This window comes from Megascapheus bottae, chromosome 10 (genome assembly GCF_031878675.1).
Source record: "Megascapheus bottae isolate mThoBot1 chromosome 10, mThoBot2.hap1, whole genome shotgun sequence".
Taxonomy (NCBI): domain Eukaryota; kingdom Metazoa; phylum Chordata; class Mammalia; order Rodentia; family Geomyidae; genus Megascapheus; species Megascapheus bottae.
Genome location: NC_143518.1, coordinates 41,173,926 through 41,198,018, shown reverse-complemented (window position 1 = coordinate 41,198,018; position 24,093 = coordinate 41,173,926). Strand labels below are relative to the sequence as shown.

Here is a 24,093-nt window from a genome sequence, read left to right as displayed (position 1 = left end):
CCAAGGCCGCCTGCCCCTTTTCTAGTGGTTAATTGGAGATTAGAGTCTCAGGTTCTTTAGTGCTGGGTTGGCTTTGAACTGCCATCCTCAGATTTCAGCCTCTTGAGTAGCTAGGATTACAGGTTTGAGCCACCGTGCCCAGCTCCAGTTTTTTTTTTTTTTTTTCCCTCTAGGTACTTTATGATGGCTGTCTCACATATATTTTCTAAAATAGTATGTTTCAAAATTATTCAGATTTTTGCTGAGATAGGGTCTTGCTACGAAGCCTAGTAAAACTTATGGAAGCTTCAAACTCTTGTCTTTTCCAAGCATGACACAGGAAGAAAACTCGCAGGATGACCCTGAACTGTTAATCCTCTTAAGCCTTTCTAGTTTTGGAACTACAGATGCAAAATATCATACCAAGTTTCAATCCAATTTTATATTCTTTGACTTTCCCATCCCCACTCCCATCCCACCATCACCTCTTTTTTTTTTTTTAAATCTCATAGTGGGATCACTGTGAAATTTTTAGTAATACGGGGAATCAAACCTAAGGCCTTGAATATACTAGGCAAGTGCTCTATGACTGAGCAGTCTTCCCAGCCCCCAGTTATATTTCCCTGTGGTGACTTTTGAAAGAACAGTTTCAGTGGAATTACTAGTAGTGACAAGTGTTTGATAATTAGGAAGCAATCCAGAAAGTAATTTGATTTCTTCTTTTTTTTAGTAATTTGATTTCAAATTCAGTCTCTGGTGGACCTTCTCCAATTTACTTAGAACGTTCTTTTCTACTTTCCACCAAATGAAATTACCCTCTTGAATACATATGTCAATTATTATTGGTTTCTTTCTGGATATTACACTTGTTCTAATTTTTTTTTTGCTATGTCTATAAATCGGACAAATTTTGTCAAAATGGGAACAGTTTTTCTTTTGCTGGTCTTGGGGTTTGAATTCAGGGCCTGGGCACTGTCCCTGAGGGTCCTCTGGGCTGAAGGCTAGTGTTCTACCACTTGAGCTCCAAAATCACTTCCAGCTTTTTCTGAGTGGTTTATTGGAGGGAAGAGTCTCAGACTTTCTCGCCTGGCTCACTTTGAACTGTGATCCTCAGATCTCAGCCTCCTGAGTAGCTAGGATTACAGGCGGGAGCCACCTTTGCCTGGCAACCTTTCTTGACCTGATGTTAACTCTCACTCGTGCCTGATGACCACGTCCCCCTGAGACTTTGAGACGACAGTGACTCAGGTGCTCCAGTCTTTTCCTTGTAGCCTTCCGTTCGGAGTGTAGGGCCAATACACTAAATAGTTTCAGGGTTACCTAGGAGAATTTAGTCCATTTCATTTTTCCACAATCCTGTAATTAAAAGGAAAACAAATCTCTGTACACAACTACCTCGGTGGTGGTGGTGGTGATGGTGGTGGTGGAGGGGAAACAGACCACCTCTTATCTCTACACTCACCACACCTTCCCCGGAGGCTCCTCCCCGGGCCGGGAGCCGGTTGGATGGCTCTACTCCTAGTAGACGACTTCCTTTGGAATGCGGAGACTTTGCCACCCGGTTTAGAGCAGGTAGGTGGACTTTCCCCTCCAGGGCCCACGCCCAGCTCGGAAGCCCGGGGAGGAGAGCGGGGGAGGAGGGGGGAGGAAGGCGTTCCCACCCCCGGCCCGGACCGCGGGCTGCCCTGAAGATTCCTCCTCCAACCCGCACCGAGCGCAGCAACTATTTGTTGAGCAAATTGCTTGAGAGAGACTCCGAGCCCAGCAAGGTAAGCTAAGGCGGGTGCCTGCAGCAGCTGGTGGAGCACCCTCAGATTCTGGTCCTGTCGGGGAGCTGGGATGGGCACCTTTGCCTCCTGGAAGGCTTTTCAGCACCGGCGGATGGATGGTCCCGGGTCGAGCCTCCGCTCACTCCGAGGGAAAGTCGCTCCGAGGCCCGCAGATGTGTGCACCCTCCGTTCCCGTTCGTTCCCCGAGCTGACACCCCGCGCTCGCCGCGCTCTGGACCCCGCGGCGGGCGTTCAGGACGTGCCCGGGATGAAACGATGGAAGTGATTGCTTTTTCTTTTTTAATCACTGACGTTGAGGGATGGCTGTCGATAAAGGAAGAGAGGACGGGCTGGGAAACGTGGAGGCCAGGAGGTTGAGAACCGAGGCTGGGGAGCTGGTTCGGGCGAGCGGAGCTGCAGGCGGCGCCGATGGGGCGGCGGGGGGGCACGGGGATGTTTTCCGCAGGAGAGATCTGGTTATGCGGAGGTAGACGAAGGGCAGAAAGGGCTCGGCACGGCGACTCGCGCTGAGAACATCCATGGCAGCCGAGGTGATGATGCTCCGACTGCAGCGGTACCGAGGCCCGATTTGGGGGGCGCCCACTGACTGCCAGCCGCTACGCCCCCAAAATGGCCTCCGATGCCCCTCACCGCCCCGCCCCAGCACTTTCGCTGCCCCCCGGCCCACGTGACTCGGCCGCCCCTCCCGCCCACCCGACTCCAGACCCCAGGTCGGGGGTCCCCCCTCCTCCCTCCCTCCGTGGAGGCCCCGCCCCTCTGGGGAAACGGACCAACGGGAGCCGGGGAGAGGCGGGGCAGGTGTTGACGTCCGGTGGGGGGCGGAGCTCCGCAGGGGAGTAACAGGTTGGTGGGAGGGAGAGAAAGGAGGGAGCGCGGAGGGACCGAGGGGGAGGGCCCGGGAGCCGCGCGTGCTGCGCTGCCAGAGCCGGAGCCGGGAGCTGCGAGCCTGGGAGCGCCGAGCCCGGCCGGGGTGAGCGACGGAGCGGAGGCCAGGGCACTCGAGATGCAAGCGGAGCCCCAGGGGGACCTGTGAGCGGCGGGGGTTGAGGACATAAGAGGTGGCCCCTACTTGGGCATCGGTGCGGATTTGGAGAGGGGAAGACGGAAGGTCAGGGTTTGGTGGCAGAACTAAGAGCGTTGGCCCCTACTCTTAAGATGCCAGAAGCAGGTGGCTTATGAGGTGCCAGGCGTGGGGCATCGGGAGGTAAGACTATTCCCAGGGCAGGAAAGCGTCTCAGCGTCAGGGTCTCTCAGGAGGTCAGACGCCAGCCCTCGGGGCAGAATTTCTCTTGGAGACCGGAGTGGTGGAGGCGAAAGGAGTTGGTCTCAGCTGGGCAAAGGGGGAGGTTCAGAAGAAGAAGGGGCGGTAACGGCAGGTGCCTGAGGTTCAGAGGAAAGTGGATGGCATCGGCAGGTGCTGTTTTCCTAAGGTGCCTTCCCCTGGCTTGCCAGCGAGAGCTGGGCACTGACACCTCCCTTCTGGCGTGGGCTCTTTCTCTGCTCTGACTATGCCCCTACAGGTGCAGTCAGATGCCGCTGAGACGCGCAGGTGAAGGGCAGAACAAGAGGGCAAGCCTATGTCTTTGCTAGGTGTGACACGACTCAGGGCTTTCTGTTTCTGTCTTTGTTTTTATGGCCGAGAGAATTTTTCCAGAGTCGGGGTGGGGGTGGGGAGGATGGGTGAGGCCAGTGTGTGTGGGGAGCGTTAAGAGTGAGAGAAAGAGAGTAATATGTCTATGGGTTCCCAGAAATAGTTATTTCACCTAGTCTTCGTTCCAGGGGTCTAATTCAAACTCTTCTTCCAAGCAAGCACACGTAATTTCTTCTTTGGTTCTAGAGCGGAGTCATGGGGGTTAAGGTCTAGGAGCCCAGTCAATTATCTGATGTCTTCCAGAATCTCTTCACTTGGAGAAACTTCACCAGGCATCTCTGACTCCTGATCCTTGATGTCTATTAGACTGGCAATAGGTCCTACTGGTACAGGAAATAGGCACAACTCCCAAGGAGACCACAAGACTAGGAGAATTATATTTCCAAATTCCTAGGCCAGAGGAGAGGTGAACTTTGGGGCCAGACAAGACTTCTGAGGCAAATTTCCTTGCCTTAGGCAGCTATGGAACTAGCGCCAACCTGAGCTTGGCCCCTTTGATGCTCTGCCTGAGTACAGTAGTTGTAATTGGGAAATAATTAGTAACCGCTATGTCTGAAGACATGCGGCCTACTCATGCCAAGGTACCTCTTCTCTTATCCTGGATATTTAGGAGTAGGGGTCTGTCTCTGGGGGCCTGCTAATCCAGAGATTTGCTGCCTAAGAGGATTTTGGCTTCCTGCGGTTGCCAGGCTGGCCTGCATGCTCTTACCCTTGTGGGAGGGGAAGGCAGTGTGGGGGGGAGGGTTCTCTTGGTACCAGGGAGGAGGGAACTAAGGGCCTGGGAGGTGGCCAGAGTAAGTGGGATTAGGAATGCAACTTTGGGAACTTGGGAGGGAGTGGTAGAGGTAGATAAAGTCATCCTGTCACCCATTGGCCTGTCACTCACCCAGGTTCTTTGTTCATCTGCTGCTCTGTCTCTTCCTTTCCCAACCTTCTGCCTCCTTCAGAGCCTTGGCTTTGGCATCCAGCCTGGCTAGTGCCCCTCATCATGGTCTTGCCCCTCTGCCTGCTCTGGCGTGGAATGTCTGGTCTTCTTTACAAGCTGCCAATGTAGTCTCTCTGGTCCTCCCCTTTCCTCTGCCTTTCAAACCAGTCTAGCCAGTTTGCAGGGGCCCGGTTCTTCATTGTGTTCCCCCCCCTCCCACTGGCCAAGCAGCTCTAGCTTGGCTCTCAGGTTTCTGCTTTTTTAGTGGACCTAGCAAGTAGTCCACTTGGGGGGTCTATTTGAACCTACAAGGAATCACCTTATCCCTGTATAAAAAAGGTAGCCAAGTGATCAAGGTCACTGAGCTGTCCTTTTCTATTTTCACTGTTTGGTTTCCTCATTTCCACCAAGGGAGTTCCAATCTCGATTCCCTTAGTTCTCTCCTCTTTTCCAAAAGACCTAGCTCGCATATTGCCTGGCTCTGAGTGTCCTTCCTCTGAAGCCACCCCACCCCCACTTCTTGCCAAAAGTCCAGGGGCCCTGTCACTCCTAGTTGGAAGCCAGATGTATGTGGCTGGGCCAGAGGTGATGGAAGTGGGGCAGGGCAGGCTAATGAATAACTCAGGGAGAAGTCAGTGGCTGTCAGTACAGGTATAGTGTGCCCTTCCCTTCCTCACAAGCAGAAATGGCAGAGATAGACAGATGACGCTTAATTTACTTGTGTCCTGGTCTCTTCCCAGAGTACATTTGGTCAGAAGAGGACTGGGCATGTTCCAGGAGAGAGAAAAGCAGGGTCGGGCAGGCTTTAGGCTCCATGTTGTGTGCCCAGATTGTTGTTTACCTGCCTTCAGGGCTTATGCAAGGGCTTGGGCTGCCCTCTTCATTTGGCTCCACCCCATTGTCCTCTGTAACTGAAGGCGGGTAGGTTTCGGGTTTTCCATGCTGAATCATTTAGAGCCTTGCTTTCTGACCCACCCCAAAGATCCCTCAGCCCTTATGGCCTCTGACACCTATGTCCTGGTACTGAAGGTGATTGAGGTTCGGGTATCATTGGGACTTGAGGGAGCACTCAATATCACACCTGCGCAGCTTAGAACACTAACCCAAGGAGCTGTGTACTTTGCTGGGCCAAGGCAGGAACTATTTGACCTGAATCTGGAAGATCTGTAGAGGAGGTACTGACAAGGCAGAACTATGTCATAAATAAATCATGTGACTTCTGAGGGCTGGCAGTCTAGGTACATCTGATTCTAAGATCAGGACTGCACAGGGCAATCCAGACCAGGGTGACAGATAAAAGAGAAACACTGTGAGGGACCTGTGATGGATCTTCCTGCCACTGCTGCTGGAGACGCCTTCGTTTAGGATGCAACCTTCATTAAGGACTTATTTACATCTTCCAGGGGCCAGGCACTAGAGTTAGTGGAGCCATAGTTCTTGCCATCTAGGAGTTCATAGATTGATAACAATCGCTCCAATAAATGCATAACTTCCAATTGAGATGAACCCACTGAAGGGAAGGACCTGGTCAGGAAGTCTTCTCTGAGGAAGTGCTATCTAAAAGGAGGAACTTATGTCAGTGGTGACACTTGTTAATTTGTGAAAGGAGTATATAGGTATGTATTTTTTATTTTATTTTATTTTTTGCCAGTCCTAGGGCTTGAACTCAGGGCCTGAGCACTGTCCCTAAGCTTCTTTTGCTCAAGGCTAGCACTCTACCACATGAGCCACTTCTGGCTTTTTCAGTTTATGTAATACTGAGGAATCCAACCCAGGGCCTCACGCATGATGGGCAAGCACTCTACCACTAAGCCACTTTCCCAGCCCTGTATTTGTTTTTGTGCCAGTACTGGAGCTTAAACTCAGGGTTCACATTCTCATTTGGTACAGTGGCTCACGGCTGCCACTGTACCACTCTAACCTCTACTTCAAGCTTTTTATTTTTTTCCCAACTTTTTAGTAGTTATTTGGAGAGTAGAGTCTCACAGACTTTCTATCTGAGCTGGTTTTGAACCATGGTCCTCCGATTTAGCCTCCTGAGTAGCTAGAAATACAGGTGTGAGTCACAAATGAACAGCATGTGACAGGGCTTTTATGTTTACTATCTTATCATGTCTTCACTGTTGATGGATGTCAAGCCTAAGTACAATAAGTTTATTACAAAATAACTATATTTTAAAACTACAATTGGATAAAATTTCGAATATACAATATAAGTATTGTCTAATTCTCTCAGGTAATTACCTTGTGAGTTAGTATTATGCCCATTTTGCTGATGAGGAAACTGATGCTCAGAATTGTGCTTTGCTTAGGTTATATACATCAAGTAAAGGCTAGATGAGAATTTTCTGCGTTGAGATACTGACTCCAGTCCATTGCTTTTTTTACTCATGATTTTTAGAGCAAATTTACCCCTTGCTGTAACAAACCTTTAAGAGCCTATAGTAAAATTTTGTGTGGAGGTGTGACATGATAAGAATTTCTTAAGTTCTGCTCCAGGACACCAAAGGGGAACCAGGGGCCCCTAATAAAGAAGGGGAAGGAGGAGGTTCCTTTCTCATGAGGGGAAGGGCTAGGAATGCTGTTCCTCACGGTCCATTCTTCAGCTCTGCCCTTTCTATTCCCTCCCCTCTCAGCTCACCTTGGTTTCCTGGTTTCTGAGAGCTTCTATAATCCGATGAAAAGGGACCTTGCTAAGTTTCCTTGGCCCAGAACTCCACAGGGAAGTTGAGTTGGGCATGTTTGTTTTCCTGTCTGGCATGCTAGTGACTCCTCCAGTTTGGTGCTGGGCTCTGATAGACAATTAACACTGGAGCAGAAAGGGTGGGGAAGTTCCTAGAGCCAGAGCATACCTGAAACATTCCATTTGCTGACTCTAGGCCTGGGCAATGTGGACCAGTGAGTTGGCTTGTGGATGGCATTTGTCCTGGCCCCAGATGGGAAAGTTGTATGTTTTCTGGGGCCCCTTGGATAGGTACATTTAAAATTTTTCTCCCTCCCCACTCCCTCCTTTTTTTTTTTTTTTTTTTTTGGTGGGTCATAGGGCTTGACCTGGGCCAGGGCAGCTGTCCCTTAGCTCTTCAGCTCAAGGCTACCACCCTATCCTTGAGCCAAGCCTCACTTTCCATTTTCTAGAGGTTAATTGGAGATAAGAGTCTCTGGTCCTTTTGTACCCGGGCTGGCTTTGAACCTTAATCCTCAGAACTCAGCCTCCTGAGTAGCTAGGATTACAGGTATGAGCCACTGCGCCCAGCCTGCCCCCTCCTTTCTTGATGTCTGCAGTGCTAGAGACTAAACTTCAGGTGTTTCACATGCTAGACAAGTGTTGTGCCACTTGAGCTAGATCTCCAGCTCTGAATCTTTCTTTGACTAGGTAGCATATGTATTTGGTTCCAAATTAAAAAGACTCAGAAAATACACAGTAGAGGGGCCGGGAGTTTGGCCTAGTGGTTAAAGTGCTTGCCTAGCATGCATGAAGACCCGGGTTCGATTCCTCGGTACCACATACATAGAAAAAAGCCAGAAGTGGTGCTGAGGCTCAAGTGGTAGAGCTCTAGCCTTGAGAAAGTCCAAGGACAGTGCTCAGGCCTTGAGCTCAAGCCCAAGACTGGCAAAAAAAAAAAAAAGAAAATACACAGTAGAAAGTCCATCCCTTTCTATTCTTCCAGAAAATGTCTCTAACTCTCAGTTTCCTCATCCCAAAGACATCGCTGCTATCTGTTTGAATATCTTCTCAGAAATGGGATGACATTTTCTGTTCATATATATATATATATATATATTTTTTTTTTTTTTTTTTTTTTTTGCCAGTCCTGGGCATGAGCTCAGGGCCTGAGCACTGTCCTTGGACTTTCTCAAGGCTAGAGCTCTACCACTTGAGCCTCAACACCACTTTTGGCTTTTTTCTATGTATGTGGTACCGAGGAATTGAATCCCGGTCTTCATGCATGCTAGGCAAGCACTCCACCACTAGGCCAAACTCCCAGCCCATGTTCTTCTATATTTTAAATGAGCCCTCTTTTCTCCAGGGGCAGATGTATCTGGTAGGCAGGGCTTGATGTTTGCCTTAACTTGAGAGGAGGCACAGGCTTTCCCCATGTTATATATATATGAAGATCAAATGAAAGCTTTGTGTGTGTGTATGTGCGCGTGCGCGCATGCGCGCGCGTGCAAGCGTGCCAGTATTCAAGTATGAACTTGAGGCCTCATACTCTTCCTTGGCAGATTTTTTTTTCTCCTTAGGCTGGCCCTCTACCACTTGAGTGAGTCACCTGCACTCGTGACTTTGTGACTTTTTGGTAGTTAATTGCAGATTAGAGTCGAATGTCTTCAGATCTTAGCCTCCTCAGTAACTAGGATTACAGGTATGAGCCACAGGTGCCTTGCAAAGTGAAATATTTTTTTTTTTTGCCAGTCCTGCACTTCAGCTCAGTACTTGAGCACTGTCCTTGGGCTTTCCTCAAGGCTGGTGTTTTACCCTGAGTACTGCACCACTTCTGGCTTTTTCTAGGTATGTGGTACTGAGGAATCGAGCCCCCGTATTTGTACATGCTAGGCAGGCACTGTACCACTAGGTCAAACTCCTGGCCTGCAAAGTGAAATTTTTAAACTCTTTAACAAAATCATAATTTCCAGGATTGTATCAGAAGAAATAGATTCTTTTGGGTTAGTGGAGTGTGTTATGTGTTACCTGTCCCTCCTCCCCCATCTCTCTTCCTCTCCTGGTTAACGGAAGCTAAGCAAGTACCCTACCACTGAGCTACATCCCCTGACTTCCAAGTATGTTATCTGGACCAACATTGTCAACATCGCCCAGGAGAATTTGGTGAGAAACGTGAAATGTCAGACCTATTCAATTGGAAACTCCTGGTAGGGCCTCACATCTCATTTCTGCCACTCAGATAAAGTGTGAGACAATCATGGTGCTGTGTAGAAGGGACTGACAAGGCGGTCAGCCCACTAAAGTGGAAGATGGAAGTGTCTGAATTTCAATTTTAAGTTCCTCAGCTGAAGTTCTTTTCTTTGTCTTCTAGGATCCCCACCCTCCATGGAATAGGCATTCACCATGGCTGAGCCCCGAGGTCCTGTAGACCATGGAGTTCAGATTCGCTTCATCACAGAGCCAGAGGGTGCCACAGAGGTGGGCACACTACGTCGTGGTGGGCGGCGCCCTGCTAAGGATGCAAGAGCCAGTAGCTATGGGGTTGCTGTACGTGTGCAGGGCATCGCTGGACAGCCTTTTGTGGTGCTTAACAGTGGAGAGAAAGGGGGTGACTCCTTTGGGGTCCAAATCAAGGGGAGCAACAGCAAAGGAACCCCCGGAACTCTGAGCTCTGATTCGGAACTCCCTGAAAACCCCTATTCTCAGGTCAAAGGGTTATCTGCCCCTTCCCAAGGCAGCACGTCTGATGAGGAGCTTGGGGCTCGTTGGAACAGAAGACTGCTCCGTTCCCAGTCACAGGCTTCTCTGACAGGCCCTTCCCCTATGAGTTCTAGCAACAGGAGTTCTAGCTTGCTGGAGTTAGCCCCCCCAGAACCTCCCCCAGCTAACACCATTGACACTGCTCCCCTGTCTTCAGTGGACTCACTCATCAACAAGTTCAACCATCAAGTGGGGGGCCAGGTCAGGGGCAGGACTGGTCGTCGCCCACGGTCCTTGCCCCATGAACAGCGTAAGCGGAGCCAGAGTCTGGACAGCCGGCCCCCACAAGAAACCCTTGTGGAACTGGAACAGAAGTCCTCCAAACACTGGACCTCTAGCAAGAAGTACAACAACAGCCCTGTGGAGAGTTCGAAACAGCCTCCGCCACCTCAGAGCCAGAGCCCTTTTGGTGCTTTCAGTCGCTCCCGTCGGACTCAGGACTGGGTCCTTAGGAGTTTTGAGGAGGCTCCAGAGAAAGCACAAGATCCCACCTTGCTGCAGGTCAGATTTGATCTCTCCTTATTTCCAACTCTTCAGCCCTTTTCCCATCTTGGCCTGTCAACTCGGAGACTCTAATAATCCAAATAGCCTAGTGCCCTTTTGTTCTCCTTGTTATCCACTAAGTAGAAGATATTCACAAGCTAAGAAGTTCCCTGGGTAAAATTCTAAAGAAAAGAACTGTGAAGTCATTATTCACAGACACCCAGTTATTTGTCTTTGCCCAAGCCATTAGCCAGGAAATGCTCATTTGCTAGGTATTCAGCTTTCATGAAGAATGCTTGATGCTCTTGCCAAAATTCTGTCTTTCTCTTAGGAGTGCAGGTACATGGGAGGGCAACTTTACTTTGAGACAAACTTAAGCCTATTCTGAATGTAGATCATTTATGAACATAGTACAACAATGTCTCAGTGGCACCTGCTTTGCAACACAGCCCAAAGCTGTGTTGAGATATGCTTATTGAAGAAAATCTGGTTCATAGTAACAAGATAGAGGTGATGAGGCCTAATGCTCAGGCCTTACCAGTGAAGTTTATCATATCGAGAGATAGCCTCATCTCCGTGCTGCCCTCTCTACTTCCCTTCCTCCCCTCCCTCCCCTCCCTCGTGCCTTCCCTCCCTCCCTCCCTCCTCCTCCTCCTCCTCTCCTCCTCCTTCTTCTTTCTCTCTTCCTCCTCTTCCTCCCTCTCTTCTTCCCTCTGCCTCTCTTTCCTTCCTTCCTCCTTTCCTCCCTGGTAGTGTTGAGGTTTGAATGAGTGTCATGCCTGCTAGGCTATGCAATTGATTACTTGAGCCACATTCTCAGCTCTTTTTGCTATAGTTTGTTTTTAGTTAGGCTCTTGTGATTTTCCTGGATACCTGGGGATAAGTTGCATGCCTCACCTCATCCAGTGCTCTCTCTCTCTCTTTTTATTTGCAGTTGAAATCAACTCCAGACCTTCTCCGAGATCAGCAGGAGACAGCCCCCCCAGACAGTATGGACCATGTGAAAGCCACCATCTTTGGCATTTTAAGAGAGGGGTGAGTGACTCGTCTTTCTTTGTCATCTAACTTCATTGCCTTCACTTACTTGTTTTTTTCCTTTTCCTTACCTCTTTTGCTTTTCTCTTCCCCTTCCCTTTGTCTCTGCCCTTCTGTCTTCCAGAAGCTCAGAAAGCGAAGCTTCTGTGAGGAGGAAGGTTAGTTTGGTGCTGGAGCAAATACAGCCTCTCACAGTAAGTGACCTTCGCTCAGTGGGAACAAGGGTCAAGGTTAGTATCTTGAGCCCATCCTCCTTCCTTCTACATCTCTCTGACAGATGATTTCTCCTGTTTCTACGAAGACCCTGACAGAACAGGGTGAGCTCACCCAAAAAGTAGAGGAACTACAGAAAAGGCTGGAGGAAGAGATGAAGGTGAGAAGTGAGCCTTTGGGGAGGTGTGCAGGACCAAAGGGAAAACACCGCGATTTGTAAATTGGCTTTTGCAAGCAGTGGGACAAGTTGTATTACTATATTAGTATCAATAAGGATTTGAGGATTTCTGTGGAACTCATTCCTTATATTCTGTGTGCCTCAAGTTCTTCCAACATAAGTAATGCTGTCAACAACAATGGATGTCATTTACTAGATATAATTTTTGTAGTAGACACTGTCCTGAATAATATATAATAATAAAAGTAACCCATCAAATAGATATTCTGAGCTGGGTGCCAGTGGCTCATGCCTGAAATCCTAGCTACTCAGGAGGCTGCGATCTGAGAATCACAGTTCAAAGCCAACCCAGACATGAAAGTCTGTGAGAGTTATCTCCGAATTAACCACCAGAAAACCGGAAGTGGCACTGTGTCTCAAGTGGTAGAACGCACTAGCCTTGAGCAGAAGAGCTCAAGCCCCACGATGACCAAACAAAAAGGCATTCTGGACTCTTGTCTGATAGGAAAACTGAAGATCACAGAAGTTAAATGAATTTCTTGTGGTAGTAAGTTTCAGACAAAGAATTAAGAAAAAAATCACATAGCTTTTGCTGGATGCCATTGGCTCATGTCTGTAATCCTAGCTACTCAGGATGCTGAAATCTGAGGTCTGCGGTTCAAAGTCAGCCTAGGCAGGAAAGTCTGTGAGACTCATATCTTCATTAACTGACAAAAAACTGGAAGTGGAGCTGTGGATCAAATGGTACAGTAGTCGCCTTGAGCAAAAAAAAAAAAATGCTCAGCCCCCGAGTACAAGTCCCAGACACCAAAAATAAAAAAATGAAAGAGAGAAAAAAATATATGTATATATGTATCACTTTCTCGTAAAACTTAAAGCCTCCCTCCCCTCCCCGCTGCCTTTTTTTTGTGTGTGGGTCATGGTGCTGTCCCTGAGCTCTTCAGCTCAAGGCTATTGCCCTACCCCTGAGCCACAGCCCCACTTCCAGTTTTTTAATGATTAATTGGAGCTAAGAGTCTCACGTTCTTTAATGTTAAAAGGCTCTTTTGTAAAGTTTTTTTTTGTTGTTGTTTTTTGCCAGTCCTGAGCCGCAACACAACTTCTGGCCTTTTCTGAGTAGTTTATTGGAGATTAGACTTTTCTGCCTGGGCTGGCTTTGAACTTCAGTTTCCAGACCTTAGCCTCAAGTAGCTAGAATTGCAAATCTGAGCCTGGCTTATAAAGTTTTTTCACAGTATTGCCTTTCATGTAGTTGGTGCTCATTATAAGTATCCCCTCGTTCCCAAGAAAGCACAGCAATGTAATTGTTAAGCGATGGACTGGAGAACTAAAATAAATAGATTTAGAACTTGATACTTGTCTGTGTAACAACCTGAATAAGTTCTTTAAGTGTTTTAAACTTCTATTTAATTGCAAAGTGGATATACAAATATTATTATTTATTTGTTGCTATAAAAATAATTACATTTCCCAGGATCTGAGGACCAAGAATCTGAGATCAGCTTAATTGGGTAATTCTGACTGGAAGCTTGAGTAGAGATGGAGGATCTGCTTCTTAAATGGTTTATTTAAATGGCTTTGGTTGAAGCTCTCAGTTTTGGAGTATGAGGACCCCTTCATAGAGGTGCTTGAGTGTCTCAGAATCAGTGATGTAAGAGGAAAAGTGTGGAAGAAAGTGCAGTGTTTTTTATGATCTAACATCAGAATTTGCATATCAGTTCCTCATTTTTCTGTTCTAGCCTACACTCAGGGGGGACAGAATGGAAAGGAATGCTAATGAATTTCTGCAAAATTTGTAACCAAATATCTAGGTTTGTTGTGCGGATTCAGTGTATAAAGTATGTGTGAGGTCCCTAGGACAGTACGTGTCCAGTGTGTGTTGGATATTCTCTTTATAGTGGATCTTTCTGGTTTTTTGTTTGTTTGTTTTGTTTTGTTTTCCTGCTCCCTGCCTGCTACACTCTCCTTTTCCAGAAGCGGCAGAAGATAGAGCCATCCCAGGTTGGGCTGGAGCGGCAGCTGGAGGAGAAAGCAGAAGAGTGCAGCCGACTACAGGACCTGCTAGAGAGAAGGAAAGGAGAAGTCCAGCAGAGCACCAAAGAGTGAGTGCAGCTGATGGCACATGTGTTTGGGGCCCCTGTCTGACTTCTACCTCTGGTCTAGAGGTCACCCTTCCCAGGGTTAAAGGAGACAGAAGGAAAGCTCCAGAAGCTGAAAGGGGCAGGGTTGGTTTGATCACAGTACTTTTCTCTCTCTCTCTCTCTCTCTCTCTCTGTCTCTCTCTCTCTCTCTCTGTCTCTCTCTCTCTCTCTCTCTCTCTCTCTCTCTCTCTCTCTCTCTCTCTCTCTCTGTCTCTCTCTCTCTCTCTCTCTCTCTCTCTTTTTTGACAGTCCTGAAGTCCTGAGCTTGTGCTCAGGGCCTGAGCACTGTCCTCGGACTTTCTCAAGGCTAGAGCTTTACCACTTGAGCCACAGCACCACTCTGGGCTTTTTTCTATGTGGTACCTAGGATTTGAACCTGAGTCTTCATGCATACTAGGCAAGCACTCTATCACTAGGCCAAACTCCAAGCCAGAACTTTTCTCTTTACCTCCCCTTTCTCTCTCTCTCTCTCTCCTTCTCTCTTTTGGTTGGTTGCAGAACTTGAACTTGGGGCCTAGGTGCTGTCCCTTAGCTCTTTAGGCTCAAGTCTAGTACTCTACCACTTTGAGCCATAACTCCACTTCTGGTTTTTCAGTGGCTAATTGGAGATAAGAATTTTGTTGGGCTCAGGTGGCCTACACCAGCTATTCAGGAGGCTGAGATCTGAGGACCAAGGTTCAAAGCCAGCCTGGGCACAAGAGGACTTGAGACTTTTTTTGGTGGGTCATGGGGCTTGAGCTCGGCCTGGGCACCGTCGCTGAGCTCTTTAGCTCAAGGCTACTACCCTACCCTTGATCCAAGCCCCACTTCCCGTGTTTTCTGGAGGTTAGATGGAGATAAGAGTCTGAGGTCCTTTTGTGCCCAGGCTGGGGCTCAGCCTTCTGAGTAGCTAGGATTACAGGTGCGAGCCACCTTGCCAGCTTAAAACTTGAGACTCTTCTCTCCAGTTAATCTCTAGAAAAGGAAAGTGGGGGTCAAGGGTAAGGCAATAGCCTTGAACTGAAGAGCTCAGGGACAATGCCCAGGCCCAGGGGTAGAGTGGTAGCCTTGAGCTGAAGAGCTCAGAGACAGTGCCCGGGCCAGAGTTCAAGCCCTATGACCCACAAAAAAAAAAAAAAAAAAAAAAAAAAAAAAGCCCAAAAAACAAAACAAAATAAAAAACCCTCACAGACTTTCCTGCTTGGACTGGCTTTGAACTGCAATCCTCAGATCTTAGCCTCCTGAGCAGCTAGGATTACAGGCATCAGCTACCAGCACTCAGCCTCTCTAACTTTTTTTTATCAGTACTGCTGATAGTGTATGAATTTTAGGAAATGTGAGTTTGCTTATGTCTCAGGTTCTTAATCTATAAAATATATGTGTATTATGAGATTTACTTATTTCTTTAGCATGTCTTCCCAATGATGACAGGTACTAATCTACCTCACTGAGGTAGCCATTCAGATGAAGGGACCTGCCTTCCAGACACATAGTAGGCAAACATAGTGAACAAGCATGATATGTAAGTAAATGTGTAAAACATGAGAAGGTGCTGAATAGAGCAGATTAAGGCAGATCAAGGGACCAGGTTGTTGAGTAGCAGGTTGCATTATTAAATCAGATAGTCAGAGGAATTGTCATTAAGATTTAAACAAGGGCTGGGATGTAGCTCAGTGGTAGAGTGCTTAAATAACATGAACAAGACCCTGGATTCTATCCCCACACCAAAAAACAAACCAATGAAACAACAAAATCAAAACCACCACAACAAAAAAAGAGATATCCTGGGAGTATGGCTTAGTGGTAGAGTGCTTGCTTAGCATGCATGAAGTCCCTGGTTTGATTCCTCAATATCGTATAAACAGAAAAAGCCACAAGTGGCATTGTAGCTCAAGTGGTAGAATGCTAGCTTTGAGCACAGAGAGGCTAAGGGACAGAGCCTAGGCCCTGAGTTCAAGCTTCAGAACTGGCAAAAAAAAAAGATATGAATAAATACTTTCAAGGGAAGTTTAAATGAACTAATATATGAAAAGTATTTAGAAACTGTCCGACACATAGTCTTCAATAATGTTGTCTTTTATCAGGCTCCAGAACATGAAGCTCCTCCTGGACCAGGGTGAAAGGTTACGGCATGGGCTGGAGACCCAGGTGAAGGAGCTGCAGAACAAGCTGAAACAGGGCCAGAGCTCTGAGCCTGCTAAAGAGGTGCTCTTGAAGGTAGAGTAAGGGGTTGTATACCCTAGCCTCAGTTTCCTTTCAAGTGGAGCTCCCTTAAGTTTGTTTATTCACATGTTCTCCAGAGTAGTATAGCTTATAACAGCTACTAGGTGGTGTGTTTTCAGGAAAACTCAAAAGTGGAGAGAGGTCTCATGAATGTCTGTCTGGATAGGCTTTAAACCATGATCCTTAGCTTTCTGAGTAGCTACAGTTACAGGTGTGAACCACTGGCACTTCTCTTTTTTTTTTTTTTGCCAGTCCTGGGACTTGAACTCAGAGCCTGGGCACTGTGCTTAGACACTTTTTGCTCAAGGCTAACACTCTGTCACTTGAGCCAGAGCACCATTTTCAGCTTTTTTTTGAGTATGTAGTATTGAATGGAATCCAGGGCTTCGTGCATACTAGGCGAGCACTCTACCACTAGGCTACACTCCTGGCCCCTCAACTTCTTATTTTTTATCTTTTCAGCTAATGGATGAATTAATAGAAAGGATGCTAATATAGTCACCCCTTCTACTTTTTTCCTCCTAGGACCTGTTAGATACCCGGGAACTTCTAGAGGAAGTCTTAGAAGGGAAACAACGAGTAGAGGAGCAGTTGAGGCTGAGAGAACGGGAGCTAACAGCCTTGAAGGGGGCCCTGAAGGAGGAGGTGGCTTCCCGGGACCAAGAAGTGGAGCACGTCCGGCAACAGTACCAAAGAGACACAGAGAAGCTTCGCCGAAGTATGCAGGATGCATCCCAGGCAAGTGACGAAAGCAGGGGCTGGGAGAGGAGGAGGCTGCCTTGAGGTATTATGCTTGGCTTTTTTCATGGTTGTATCTAGTAACTCTCCCTATAGAACATATGTAAGAAGTTGTGAAAACCTTGGCCAGGACATGCATATATGGAGTGGGGGTGGGGTAGAGAGAGAGGTGGAGAGGAAAGGGAGAAGGGAAAAGGAAGATAGGAGAAGGAAGAGAAGAGGAACACAGGCTAGAAGTATCATAAAGATAGGTGACTAAGTTTTGTCGGGGGAAGTAACTAGGAGAAGGCTTCCAGTAGATGATGAGTATGGTGGCTTGCTGGCATTGATCCAAGTACCTGCAGGGCTGCCAGAGTGCAGCTGGCATGGTGCCCTCTGAATCTGAGCTTCCCCTCATGCACACTCTCAGAAAGCCTTGAAGTTTGCCTGGCCTCCTGGGGCCACCTTTCTCTTCCCTAGGACCATGCAGCACTGGAGGCTGAGAGGCAAAAAATGTCAACGCTGGTGCTAGAACTTCAGAGGGAGCTAGAGGAGACTTCTGAGGAAACAGGGCACTGGCAGAACATGTTTCAGAAGAACAAGGAAGAGCTGAGAGCCACCAAGCAAGAGTAAGGACTGAATCTTCTAGGAGCACTTAACTATGGCTCTTAGATATTCAGCTTTTTTTTTTTTTTTTTGAGGTACTGGGGGGCATCACACTTGCTCAACAGTCTACTTGAGTCATATCTCCAAGTCCTCTTTTTTTTTTCTTCAAAAAAATAATTTTATTGTTACTATTAAGCTGCTGTACAGAGTGACTACCATTTTAAGTCAGGTAATGAATATATATATATATATATATATTTTTTTTTTTTTATCAATTGTGGGGCTTGAACTCAGGGTCTGGGCACTGTCACGGAGCTCTTGCTCAAGGCTAGTGCTCTACCACTTTGAGCTCTGTAATGCTACTTTGGTTTTCTGGTGATTAATTGGTGGTAAGAGTCATACAGACTTTCCTGCCTGGACTGACCTTAAACTTCAGTCCTCAGATCTCAGCCTTCTGAGTAGCTAGGGTTGCAGGCGTGAGCCACCAGCATCTGGCCATTTCTTTTTTTGAACAAGTATTACCCCTTCCTTTACTTTCCCTCACTCATTTCTGCCCACAAGTTACATAGGTCTTTTTTTACATAGTGTATACTGCATAGCATGATTGTACTTGTTTACCCTTCTTCTCTCCCTTTCTGTCCCCTCCTTTATCCACTCAAAAACACCAAACACTACTATAATAGCAATAACCAACAACAATAACAAACAAACAAAAAACAAACCATGTTCCTGTTTCCTGGAGTTCATTTCAATAAATAGTATTTTAAATGTTTGCAGGAGTGACACTTGTGTTCCTCTCCTAAGGGTATCCTCTCTTAGTCTGTGTGTAAAGGCCTAGAGTCCTGTATAAGTTATATCCAGTTATAGTTTAGATCTAGCTTCCACAACTCTCCCCCCCCCTCCCGCATTGGTTATTTTCAAGGAAGGGTCTTGCTTAAGGGCAGGGCCAGGCTGTGCTGCAGTCTCCTACTTGTGATTCCCTATGTTGCTGGAGATGCCAAGCATATGCCACTACACCCAGCCATTGGTTGAGAGGGAATCTCACAAACTTTTATTGGTTGGGTGGACTGGGATCCCCTATCTCCACCTCAATGATCTAGAATTCTATCCAGTCCTTTCTATCATGTGTTCTATTTTCCAAACTTCCCTCCTCCATCTCTACCTTCCTCCTTGAGAGTGGGTGCTCAGGGTGGTAACCTCCAGAGAGCTCGTTTACATTGTCAGACAACAAAAAGCTAGAGTTCTGACCCCATTCCCTTTCTTCTTTTATTTTATCTCGCTGGGCTCAGACTCCTGCAGCTGCGCATGGAGAAGGAGGAGATAGAAGAGGAGCTTGGGGAGAAGATAGAGGTCTTACAGAGGAACTTGGATCAGTCTCGAGGTGGTGGTAGAGATGCTCAACAAGTTGAGGAACTCAAGAAGGTACTTGGCCATTGGGGAACAGAATGGCAAGTTGGGGTGACAGGTACTTGCCTCTCTTATCCACATGGGTCCTCATGCTCATGGGGCCAACCTCATTGCACTGTTCTCTTTCCAGCACAATAGAACTGGTTTCCTGATTGGTTCTGGAGATTTGTAGTAGAAAAAGGCTCTCAGCAGCCAAGTTGGGGTAGAGCCAGAGGCTACTGGCAGCCTTCCAAGCAACCTCAAGGGGTAGCAGCATTTAGGTAAATTTGTGGAAGTTCAGGGTCATTTTTGCAGACTCAGAAACTTACTTTGGTCAGCATAGCAAAAGCTGCTTTGTCTTTCAAGGGCAGGGGGATTCATTAACTATGGTTATAATATTAAGCAAGGTATTTTTGCCTAGTATGCTGTTTTATTAATTTATAATGAGAAATATAATCACATGGATGGGAATATTTCTGTTGGCATGGCTAGCTGACCTACATGGGAAGCCAGATTGTAATCTGAAGGCTTTTATAGAATACACAGTCCAGCCATGGGGAAATAAAGGATACCTGGTGTTTTGTGTGTCTACCTCCCCAGTCTTCAAGGCACAGACAGGCTTGCTGGTGAGGTAGGCCCACCCAAAGTTCACAGTCAGCTTCCCTTCTTGATCTTCGTGTTTTTTAATCAGTTCTATTTTTTTTTAATCATGCCTGGGGTAATGCTTCATGTGAGTCACAGATGATAAGGTCATAACTTTGATAGGAACATAAATAATTTCACATTCTTGGTGTTTCAGTTTACGAAGGATAAAAAGGCAATGAGTTATTTTTGGACAACTTAGATAACTTAGAAAATCCTTTCATTGGGCAGGTGGTGGCTCACGCCTGTAATCCTAGCTATTCAGGCGGCTGAGATCTGAGGATCAAGGTTCAAAGCCAGCCCGAGCACAAAAGGACCTCAGACTCTTATCTCCAATCAACCTCTAGAAAACGAAACGGGCACATAAAGACCTGAGACTCTTATCTTCAATTAACCTCTAGAAAAGGGAAGTGGGGCTTAACTCAGGGGTAAGGTGGTAGCCTTGAGCTGAAGAGCTCAGGGACAGTGCCCAGGCCAAGTTCAAGCTCCATGACCCACAAAAAAAAAATCCTTTCATTAGGACATTGGCATTTATGGCTTCCTGAAGATGCATTTAGCTCTACATTTCATTGATATACTGTCCTATACAGGTAGTAGGCACTCAGTTTATAAATGTTAGTCAGGGCTTGTGAATTGTATTTCTACTATAAAAACTATCTAATTATTTGTTTTGCTTTTTGTTTGTTTTTTAAATTTACCTTTGTCCTTGTGGGACTTGAGCTCAGGGCCTTGAACTGTTTTTTTTTTTTGAGACTAGTGCTCTACCACTTTGAGCCACAGCTCCACTTCTGGTTTTTGAGTGGTTAATTGGAGATAAGAGTCTCATGAGAACTTTTCTGTCCCAGCTGGCTTTGAACTGTGATCCTCAGATCTCAGCTTCTTCAGTAGCTAGGATTAGGTATGAGCCACCAATGCATAGCTACAATGGTAGTTTTAAATGAGTAAAGAAAGAGCTCTAGTGGGGTATCAGTGGCCTATTCCTATAATCCTAGTTTCTTGGGAGGCTGAGATCTTAAGGATCACAATTTGAAGCCAGGATAGACAGACAAATCCAAGAAATTCTTCAGCCAAAAGCAGGAAGCGGAGATGCGGTTCAGGTGGTAGAGTGCTAACCGTGAGCAAAAAAATAAGCTAAGCAGGAATGCAAGCCCCAGTTCAAGCACAAGCAAAACAAAACAACAAAATTTTTGGGCAAGTTAGATAACTTAGAAAATCCTTTCATTGGGGAGCCCTATATTTTCCAGGTAAATACAAATCTGAGATTATACAAAATAATTAGGTGGTGGAAAACATAAAATGTTGATCAGATATGGTGATTTTTGTGCTCTGTTAGTAAATTTATGTTCCTGTTTTTTCAGAAGTACTCCCCAAAAATGTTGAAGCTAAAATTACTTTTAAAATTATATATTATTTAGATATGGTTGTTGCGACAGGGTTATACCATGGTGGCCTAGGCAGATCCGAAACTCTTCATCCTCTTCTCAGCCTCATCAATGCTGAGATTGTAGATATATATAACCATGCCCAGCTCTTTTTTTTGGTGTGTGTGGGGGTACAGTTCTAGGGTTTAAAATCAGGGTCTTGTACTTGCTAGGCAAGTATTCTACCACTTGAACCCTTACCTCTTTTACTGCTTCAGTTTATGTTTTATAGAAAACCAGTCTTGGGGCCAGGAGTTTGGCCTAGTGGTAGAGTGCTTGCCCAGCATGCATGAAGGCCCAGGTTCGATTCCTCGATACCATATGTATAGAAAAAAGCCAGAAGTGGTGCTGAGGCTCAAGTGGTAGAGCTCTAGCCTCGAGAAAGCCCAAGGACAGTGCTCAGGCCCTGAGCTCAAGCCTAGGACTGGCAAAAAAAAAAAAAAAAAGAAAGAAAACCAGTCTTGTTTTAGCTATAAATTCATCTACTTGTCTTATTTATTTTATTTAACGCCAGGGTTGGGGCTTAAACTCAGGTGCTTGTGCTCTCACTTGGCTTTCCCACTCAAGGCTAGCACTCTACCACTTGAGCCACACTTCCTCTTCTGGCATTTTTTTTTCCCTTATCTGGAGGTAAGATTCTCACAGACTTTCCTGCCTGTGCTAGCCTTGAACTGTGATCATCAGAGCGTCTTGGGTAGCTTACAGGCATGAGCCATCTCATGGCTAAACTAACTTTATAGTCTTTCTTAATGATGTTACATTTTATAAACTATAAAATTTCTTTTTTTTTTTGCCAGCCCTGGGCTTGAGCTCAGGGCCTGAACACTGTCCTTGGACTTTCTGTCAAGGCCAGAGCTCCACCACTTAAGCCTCAGCAGCACTTCTGGCTTTCTTTTTAATGTATGTGGTACCAAGGAATCAAACCTGGGTCTTCGTGCATGCTAGGCAAGCACTCTACCACTAGGCCAAACTCCCGGTCCCTAAAATTCTTCTTTTAAAAATGGACAAGCCAAGCCGGCATGGTGGCTCACGCCTAGCTACTCAGGAGACTGAGATCTGCCGAGAGGCAGAGACGACTCTTAATCTCCAATTAATCTCCAGAAAATGGGAAGTGGGGTTTTGGCTCGAGGGTAGCTGAGGAGCTAGGCTCTGAGTTCAAGACCCATGACCCACTCCTGCCACCCCCCCAAAAAAAATGGGCAAGCCAGTATGTTTTTAGTGTATAAACCCTAAGTTGTGAAACCACCACCACTATCTACTTATAAGAAAATTTAATTATCCCAATCAAGTATGCTATGACCATTAGTAATTTTTTCTACCCACTGGCACCAGTAGTCAACCTGATATCTCTCTGGATTTGCTTCCTAGTTATTTTATGCAACTGTAATTCTACAATAAGTGTTTTTTGTTTTGTTTTTTTTTTTTGTTTTTTTAAGCCTGACATGTTTTCAGGGCTCAACCACGTGGAAACAAATATCTTTACCCTTTCCTCTGGATGAATAATGTTCTGTTCTTGTGACTATACTGTATTGTGTCCATTCATTGACTTGTGAACATTCAGGTCATTTCTATATTTGGCCTCTAATGAATAATGCTACTGTGAACATTCATGTCCAAGTTTTTGTGTGAACTATATATATATATATATATATATATATATATATATATATTTTTTTTTTTTTTTTTGCCAGTCCTGGGCTTGAGCTCAGGGCCTGAGCACTGTCCTTGGACTTTCTCAAGGCTAGAGCTCTACCACTTGAGCCTCAGCACCACTTCCGGCTTTTTTCTATGTATGTGGTACCGAGGAATCGAACCCGGGTCTTCATGCATGCTAGGCAAGCACTTTAACCACTAGGCCAAACTCCGGGCCCTGAACTATATATTTTCATGTCTTATGATAGTTAGGAGTAGAATTGCTATGTCTTCCTTCCTTCCTTCCTTCCTTCCTTCCTTCCTTCCTTCCTTCCTTCCTTCCTTCCTTCCTTCCTTCCTTTCTTCCCTCCTCCTTTCTCTTCCTCTTCTTCCCTCCCTCCCTCTCTTCCTTTTCTTCCTCCTTTCTTTCTTCTTTCTCTCACTTTCTTTCCCTCTCCTTCCCTCCTTCCCTCCGTCCCTCTCTCCCTCCCTCCCCGCCTCTCTTTCTCTCTTTCTTTTTTTCCCCCTCAGTTGTGGGGTTTGAACTCAGGGCCTGGACACTGTCCCTGAACCTCTTTATGCTCAAAGCTAGCGCTCTACCACTTGAGCCACTTGTTTTTGAGTGGTTAATTGGAAAGAGTCTTACAGGGACTTGCCTTTCTGCCTGGGCTGGCTTCACACCATGATCCTCATTTCTCAGTCTCCTGGTTAGTCAGGATTACAGGCGTGAGCGACCAGTACCCCATACCTTTTCCACTTTCGGCAATCTCATTGTAGCTGTGACCGTATTCCTGTCACTTTTTTCCTTTCCTTGTAGGAGCTGCGCCGGACAAAGGAAGAGGTTAAGGAGCTCCAGGCAGAACTGCAGAGCCAGGAGATGTCTGGGCGACACCGGGATCGGGAACTGGACAAACAGTTAGCAATCCTGAAGGTGGAAGCTGATCGAGGCCGAGAACTGGAACAGCAGAATCTCCAGCTACAAAAAACCATCCAGCAACTGAGACAGGACTGTGAAGAGGCTTCTAAGGCAAGGGGAGTGGGCCCAGGGCTTAGAAGCTGGAGGCTGAGGTAGGGCTGAGAAGCCAGAGGGCGTGGAAAGTTACCTATGATGGGTATGTACAGTCACCCTGTGGCTTTAGGTGTGTGGTGAAAAGCATGATTTGGCAGTGGAGGCTGCTGTACCTGGTGATACCTATTACCTCTGTGTAGGGGTGTGATTCTCAGTGGAGTCCCTGGCTGGGTCCATTCTTCTTTAATTAAAGCTGGCTCTGGTGGGCTCTGAGGCCCCTTGGTCTGAGCCGCTGCTCCCAACCGCCCGCAGGCCAAGCTGGCCACCAAGGCAGAAGCTGAAATGTTGGGGCAGCGACGGGCAGCAGTGGAAAGCACGCTTCGAGAAACCCAGGAGGAAAATGATGAATTCCGACGACACATCCTGGGTCTGGAGCAGCAGTTGAAGGAGTCGAGAGGCCTGGCGGAGGGTGGGGAAGTGGTGGAGGCACGACTTCGGGAGAAGGTCCAGCGGCTGGAGGTCAGTGCATCTGCTGCCCACAGAGTTGGTCTTCTTGCAGCCCCTTCTATCTGTAGCCTTGGCCAAAGAAACTCCTCATTAAATAGCCAGCAGTTTTAGTTTGCTTGGTGATGTGTTTCTTTTTTCTTTAGCCTTCTAAATC

The 24,093-nt window shown here is 46.7% G+C and overlaps 1 protein-coding gene across 2 annotated transcripts in view; it reads left to right on the top strand.

Moving 5' to 3' along the window:
* The first annotated feature begins 1,628 nt into the window (after positions 1–1,628).
* Positions 1,629–24,093, top strand: part of Cgn (cingulin) — a 31,563-nt gene continuing 9,098 nt past the window's right edge. The window contains exons 1-12 of one of the 2 annotated variants that reach the window (XM_090341002.1): positions 1,629–1,748; positions 9,379–10,268; positions 11,185–11,285; positions 11,410–11,479; positions 11,563–11,658; positions 13,651–13,778; positions 15,881–16,013; positions 16,545–16,757; positions 17,217–17,365; positions 18,632–18,764; positions 23,241–23,450; positions 23,745–23,951. In XM_090341002.1, coding sequence (XP_090197128.1) covers positions 9,411–10,268; positions 11,185–11,285; positions 11,410–11,479; positions 11,563–11,658; positions 13,651–13,778; positions 15,881–16,013; positions 16,545–16,757; positions 17,217–17,365; positions 18,632–18,764; positions 23,241–23,450; positions 23,745–23,951 — 2,298 coding nt within the window. In that variant the 5' untranslated portion in view covers positions 1,629–1,748; positions 9,379–9,410. Of the gene's footprint in view, positions 1,749–2,632; positions 2,740–9,378; positions 10,269–11,184; positions 11,286–11,409; positions 11,480–11,562; positions 11,659–13,650; positions 13,779–15,880; positions 16,014–16,544; positions 16,758–17,216; positions 17,366–18,631; positions 18,765–23,240; positions 23,451–23,744; positions 23,952–24,093 lie in introns of those variants that run through there. The other variant, XM_090341001.1, reaches the window with a different exon arrangement.